Source organism: Geospiza fortis, unplaced genomic scaffold (genome assembly GCF_000277835.1).
Source record: "Geospiza fortis unplaced genomic scaffold, GeoFor_1.0 scaffold112, whole genome shotgun sequence".
NCBI lineage: Eukaryota > Metazoa > Chordata > Aves > Passeriformes > Thraupidae > Geospiza > Geospiza fortis.
In genome coordinates this window covers 20245148-20252696 of record NW_005054298.1, presented here as the reverse complement: position 1 = coordinate 20252696, position 7549 = coordinate 20245148, and the positions used below count along the sequence as shown (strand labels likewise).

The following is a 7549-nucleotide window of genomic DNA, read 5'->3' as shown; positions in this document are numbered from 1 at the left end:
TAGTTGCTCATGGAGAATGGTTTTAACCATGTGTCATGTTACCCAGGAGGTGTGTTTTCATTAACATTGATGGGAACAGGGCTGAGTGACCACAAGAACAGGCCTTCATTCTTTTACACTCTCCTTTCAATAGCTGGATATTCATTACTGATTAGTATTTTCCCTTGATTTTAATTAATTTGCAGTGAAAATAAAATTTCATTCAATACCAAGGCTTTGCAGCCCAAGATCAAGTGGACTTGGCTGTATAATACACTACTTCAAGTTAACAAGCAAGAAGTGCAAACACCAAGATGTACCAGAGATAATGCACTTGCTACTTGAAGTTATGTTGTATTTTCAGAAAATACAAAGAATCTGAACCCAGTAAAAGCCAAATAAATTGCTAAATTAGTCTAATTCCAAAATAAACAATGAGCAGAAGAGGAATTAAAAAACAAACAAACAAAAATAAACAACCCTACCAGAGAAGTTCCACAAGATGAGAACAATTTTTGTGTTTGGTTGGTTTTTAACTACTATAGGCACTAGCACAGTTACTCAGCAATTCCCAGAAGACTCATCCCTTCTCTCATCTGACATGTGGCTATTAAGGGTCCAGATTTTATTGCACAATGAGAAGTTGTAAGTCCAATCATTATTAAAACAGCAAGACTCAACCAACTTCCTATATTCAACCTGCAGCCCTCTCTACTCATTAATTACATCTGCAGTGAGAGCAGCTTGCTCTGCTGTCTGCTTGATCTGCTCCCTCAACCAGCAGTACCTGAAATGCCATCTGTGTTGCAGGGTTGGCATCTGTGAAATAGTCAAGTTCTACTCTGACTATTACTTACTATGGCACTGGATTGCATGTGTTATTTTATGTGTAGATATCAGTGTGTGCGTCCCTCTGAGACCTGAGAGCAGCTTTACAAAGAGGTGCTACAAGGAGATTTTATAAAATACCTGAAAGACTGGCTGCAGCACCTTCAGAGTCTTGCTGTTAAACCATGTTTCTTAAAGATTTGATGGTGGCTGATTCCACATGCTCTTTTGACTCAAATTTCTGATGTTTTCACCACATGGAAGTTCAACAACCTCAAACAAGCTATGTATCTGCTCTGGTGATATTGATGTGTCTCTAATCAGTAACAGGGGGAAAAAGAATGACAGTAGTAGGAAAAAAGTCCCAGATACCAGCTCCTATTTCTCCTCCTATCCCTCATTCCCAAATTTTCCTTTGAGAACGACACACATCCTCCAACTCCCGCCAACCTCTTAAAAAAAAACCAAAACCAATAAACAGACAAACAATCTCTCAACAAAATAGAAAGCAAATCCTTATGCAAAACACACTAATGTATTTAAACCTCTCTGATCACTACATATCCTAGTATCATTTCAAAATGGACCAAAGACACCAAGAATAGTTATCCTTTCCCTGTCACAGCCATGTTACACAGATTCTTCAAAATTGATACAATTCCTCAACACAGAATTATTCTATAAAGTTTAAGATCAGATATCCACCAGAGCCATATTTATAGTCATGGCTACTATCAGCTGTCCAGCTAGAGAATATTGAAGAAAAACAAGGATTTTTAATATATTATACTTAATTTATCATCTAAGTGACATGTGTAGGATAACAATATGCTAGAAACAGTAAAGAAAAATGATGCATTAGAAAAGGAAATTTTAGGGTTATTTTGTTGGTGTGGGGGGGGGGCGTGCATTTTAAATACAAGCCACATATACATGTATTGCTAGATGGGAAGAAAATTCATGAGAACCCCCAAAAATACAGTTGTTGGGGTAAAAAGGAACACTGAGATCAATATAAAACATACTACTCAAACCAATACACACTGCCCCATTTATTAAGTGTATCAGAGGTGATTCCTCTTTCCAGCAAAGGATAAAGCTATCTTCTTTCTGTGATGGAATTTACTCTTAGAACCATCTCCTAGAGTGCCAGACTGGAAGGAAAAGTTAAGAGATCCTGGAAGTAGCTACCATGATCAAGTGATCCTAACCTTTTCACCAGTAATATCAGTTACAATCTCCACGTGTCCCATTTTTGGTAAGTGAAATATGACCTCTTTGGACAGCCCTCAAAGACTGCCGGCTGAAGCTTCTCTGAGCTAGACCACACGCAAAAAGCAAGACAGGAGAAGAGCGCAACTCCCTGCTAATCAAAGCAGCCACAAAACTGCTCTGAAGGACAAGAACCTTACAGACATCCTGCTCCCCACCACTCTGACAGCCAGGCCTTTGCTACCAATGGGGAAAAAGTCCCCTTGAGATTTGGGGTTACTGAACCTAACAGGTTAATGGAGATTACACGGACTTCACAGCCACAGAGGTGCTATTAAGTCAATTAGAGGTGCAAGTTTGTCAATTATATGGACTATTTCTAAAAACCACATTGGAGCTCCAGTCTGTACACATGATGAAATTGAAAAACAACCTACCAGAGACACAGAAAGACGTGATGCTCACAGCATGAAGCAAATATGCCCTCAGTTTTGGCATATTTGAGCATAGTATTAGCTATGAGAATTAAATGACTGGCAAACATCATGAAAGATGCTGCAAGACAAGCATGCATAGCAAGTGACAAAAGGTATGAACCATGCACAGTTCCCAGAGTAAGTAGGCAAGCAGATACTGTATATAGACCAATATAAACAGGAATAAAGGAACAGAACTCTACACAGGACTTTCAAAATCCTCAAACCCTTCAGGCTCTGGCACTTCAATGACAATGTAAAGCAAATCAGAGGCAGGAAGTAAGTCATACATTTTGGCAGAAATAATTCTTGAATTAATCTTTTAGCTAAATATAGTTATGTTACCTAGATAATAATTTTAAAAATACAATTGCATTAACATCTTTAGTTTAGAAAATATGATATTTTACCTGAACAGCAAGGGAAGATGCATTATCAGAAAGCAAAATTTGGTCCTCTGTTGAAAGAAAAAAAAAGAAGAAAAAATAAACCACATAATTACAAAAAAACAGTGCCCATTTAGCTACTGACCTGTAACTGTAAACGATGCTGGGTTGCATTTCTTACGAATAAAACAAGGAGAACATATATAATTATTATGCAGCTGACTAGAAAATCTATAACGTAAATATTAAAAAACAGGAAAAAAATACCAGGAAATTTTCTCCCGCAAATGCAATTGCACTTACCATATATTATCACCCATGTTCAATTAAAAAAAAAACCACTACAAGGAAAAAAGCAAATGCCTGACTTTTATGCCAATTACTCTCCTTCTAATCAAAGTTAAATAAAATCGCATCTTCATACCTCCTCTGGCTAAAAAGTACAAGTATTCAGAAACCTATAAAAGCAGCTTGCAGCTAATATTGCACACTGTGTCTAGGTCTGTCACACAAAAGAAAGATGACAAGTTCACTGCAATAAAAATTCCATGCTTAGAAGACTAGAGCTGCTACCTATTAGTCTTCATTACTTTGCAGTCTTCTGACAACTGTAGCAGGCTGCTGAGCCCCAAATGGGGGCCATAATGTGATCTGATGATATATGAAGAGCTGCTAAAGGGAGAGTGAACCATCCTAGCCTATACATTTTAACAGTTCCTTTTTACTGAGAGCCCACTTTACCACAAGACTTCAAAAATCTGCTGCCTCAGCTATTGGTGCAGTAAATCTGCCAACTGTGCCTGCAACCACATCATTTTACACTGGCTACAGCAGCCAATATAATGAGTCAATAATAAACCAAGGACCTTATAGGCCATGAATAGCTGGTTTATATTGGCAGATGCAAGCATAACTAAAACCTCTGACCAAACAAAAAAACACAAAGGACTACTTTAACAGTTTCTGTGCTTCCTTGCAGTTAATTATCTTAGTGCATATTTAATGTGTTTTCTAAAAATAAGGTAATTATTAATTGCCCAAACCAGTGTACCTACCCTTCAGTTGCTGATACAATGCAGCATTTTCAGGCCAAGGCTCTGCGGCTGTGGAAAGAGAAGAAATTAATTTAGCAAGCTGAATACCAATGTGCTTATAAATGCTAACTGAACATGAGTGTTACCCAGAGCAAGAATTTAGACTGCAAAGATGATGATGCAATATTTAGCCTGCCCTAAAAATGTCCCACTGACAAGCTCTCCTGCTGTACTTCTCTCCTGCTCACAGGGGTACATCATGGAGAAGGAAGACCCAGAATGTAATGTTGCAGGAAGAGCTAAAATTCCTGCTACATTACAGAATGGCCATGTAATTCTGAAGCAACTGATGCAGCTATTTTCCCTTCAGCATAAAGATATCCTTGTGCACATTCCCATCCTAATTCTGGCCACTCCCAAGAGCAACCATTTATTAAGGTACTAAATGAAGAATTCTGGAAAGAACAGAACAAGACACAGAGGAAAGAAGCACAAACCTCCAATGTGTGAAGAATGCTTCAGGGAAATGGAAAAGCTTTCTGCCTTTTCAAGTTGTGTTCTTAGGATCCTATGTAATACCCACAGAGCCAGGAGCCCAGGCATGTCAGAACTCTGCCCACCAGGATGACCAGAGCTGCCTACAGCTTTAAGTCATGTACTGCTCAACCCTAAAATGGGAATGTCAATATGCATTCAAGAAACTGAATCATCAGTTCCAAACAGCTGAGCAGTTTTTAAAAAAATGAGGCAAAGAAATAAGACAATCACATCCTCCAGTTGAGAACCATTGCATGTAATCAATCATACACCATATGAATGTAAGGGAAGGAAAAAATAATAATCAGTACCAATTTACTGTTAATGGTAGCATTAAGGTAACTGTTCATCCCATTTTTTGTATCCATTACATTCCTTGTTAATGTCTGATTAAAAATCTGTTTTTAAATATCAGTTCAAACCTTGCATTCTACCCAAAATAGCCATTTGTAAATAAAATTTATGCTGTAATCATGTAAATTATTTTTTAAAGCAATAAGTATATAAATAGCTATGTGTGGATCAAGCATAAATATGTCACCAGCTTAAGTAAGGCTCTGCATCTTTGCCTTCAGAACTCAAACTGAAAAAGTGCACAATTTTCTAACTATCATTCCTTTTGGATACTCATGAAGTATTAACTTTTATGGAAGTCACACAGAATGTAAAGCTTAAAACACTGTACACAGTTTTGTGAAGGTCACTGCCTCTAACATTAAGGCATAGAGCCTATCAGAGTAATACTAGTATGGGCATGAGAAAGCAACTAATCACATTTAAGTGTCATGGAAAAATGTTTTATGTTTTATTGTAGCAGTTATTGGTTTTACACCCCGCCATTAAAGTTTTGCCCTGAAGTAAAAATTCTTGAGGTGGAAGTACATCTACATCTTTAAATAAAAAGAAACTAAGATAGTGTCTGCAGTACTACAACCTTAAGTATTTAAAATAATTTATCTAATATACATTTCTTCAAGTCCACTGAAGTCTTGCAGGAGCAAATGGAAGGAGGAAAATAAGAATGTTATTACTGTATTTTAGCAAAATTATCGGTTCTGGACTCTGAGATACTTACAGAAGTAACTAAGTGACAAAGTTACAATGATCTTGTAAATGCTCCGGCCCAACAGTGAAAACATCCTTTTTACATGCCCAAAAGGGTACAGAGAGCTTCAATTGCATGGGCCCATTCCTAATGAAACTTTCTGCCTGATCCTCTTCTGACTGAAATGTCAGATTTATAACTAATTCTTGGACTCCAGCCTAAACTGGAAGTTGCCTATTTTTTACACATGGCTGAAATACTTCTGGACCACAAAAATCAAACAAAAGAGCCAAGTACATTCCAAGAAATTCAGATTTTAATTCCAGTCTGATTTTGGCACTCAGCTATAATGCAGCCACGGAGATACAGAGATATAATACACACACACACACACACCCAGCTTCTTGGCACACAGAACCCAAAACCACACTGCTGCTAAGGCATGCCATATCCATGCCATAAACTAAAATATGAGATTGTTTGTATATTTTTTGCCCTTTTCAGCATAAATCTTACTTCCACAATCTACTGATCACATACTTATTTTCATGAACCATATCTGCTGACCCTAATTTTGTTAGTGATGACACAAAGTCTTTATCCCACAGTCCTAGTACACAAGAGCAGACACCCAACTTGAGGGAAGGAAAGGACAAGGAAAGTTTAAAGCCTTTGCATTCATTTACACACAGTTTAGTTGTGTCCTAATATATGTTACTGATGAGTAAATGAAACAAGGACAAACAGCCAAATGAAAATCTCAGCCTTCATTATGAGTACACCTGGAACTCCAGATTTCAGCTGTTGTAAGAAAATGAATAATACACCCTGCACTTGGCACCTGACAGTCTCCAGAGCGAGGTCACCATTCTGACCATGTTTGGATGAGGCAGACACATGCTCACAAGCCTTGAACCAAAGTCTTCAGTTCTTTGTATGCAAAGCAGATCAAAGGTAACTGATTTCACTATTTCTGTACAGACTGGATTTTAAAATGATCAGTTTCACATCAAGGTTCACATGTTATTACCTATATCATAGAAAATAAACAACTTCTGCAGTATGCATTCAGAACTGCATGCAGATCATGTTCCGCAATACCAGAGGTACAAATACCTGTGCAATACTCTGGAAATCAAATAATTAAATACCCATTCACTATCTGTCCCATACCTTGCAATTTCTACTCATTCTCCCTTGTCCAAGATGTCTAGAATATGAAACATTTCTTTCTGATGAAGCAAGAAGCTGAAATACACACTGCTAGGTAAGGGGTCCAGGCTCATCAGGTACAAGCTAAACTCAAGCAGGAGCTCCCATGCTGCCTTTGGTTAGTTCCAAGGTGCACACATGCAGCCAAGGGACACCAGAGCCCTGCTGGGGAAGAGAGGAGCAGGAATCACTGAAGGCTTGTCATATGTCTCCACAAGAGGAGAAAGTGTGTAACATCTCTAATGTGCAGCAATGACTCTTGCCTTATGAATGTAGGTGAAGACATAATTTGTAGAATAATAGGCACTAATATTACACGCTGCTTCAGTTCTGTCATATTTCCAATCCATCAAGTTGATTAATGCTATAATAACTCCTCACAAACTTATCATTTGTGCACTAATGAAGTCAAATCCAGTTTATCCTTCGGCAACTATAATCTTCTGGTCTGTAGATGTTCATTTCCCTGCTAACCACGGCTACTGTGGCACTCGGTATATAAAGAGAAAATTAACAAATGTGATGTCAATTCAGCTTCAGAAGCTTTCCACACAGAATCACATTTATGTGTTAGATCCTACGCAACAGACATTTTTATCATTACTTGCTCACAGGATGAAATAACTGCCTGGAAGCATACCTTACAGGAATAGCTTCTCTACATTTCTTAGAAATAAGGAACTATTTCATTCTTCCTTCTGCCTCCATAATCAGAGGAATTACTATTGTGTGGTTTTCAATGGGTCTGTCTCGCAGGCTTGCAGTCTTTAGTAAAAATTGTTTTCCCACCCTACTGAAACTTTTCCCATGATTAACAAATTCAAATATTTAGTCTTTCAT

General features: G+C 37.8%; 1 protein-coding gene across 1 annotated transcript in view; it reads right to left on the bottom strand.

Moving 5' to 3' along the window:
- Positions 1-7549, bottom strand: part of MTX2 (metaxin 2) — a 51914-nt gene that overhangs the window by 12753 nt on the left and 31612 nt on the right. The window contains exons 2-3 of the mRNA XM_031058486.1: positions 3937-4044; positions 2906-2952 (exon numbers count right to left, since the gene is read on the bottom strand). Of these exons, the coding sequence (XP_030914346.1) occupies positions 2906-2952; positions 3937-4044 (155 nt within the window). The remainder of the gene's footprint in view (positions 1-2905; positions 2953-3936; positions 4045-7549) is intronic.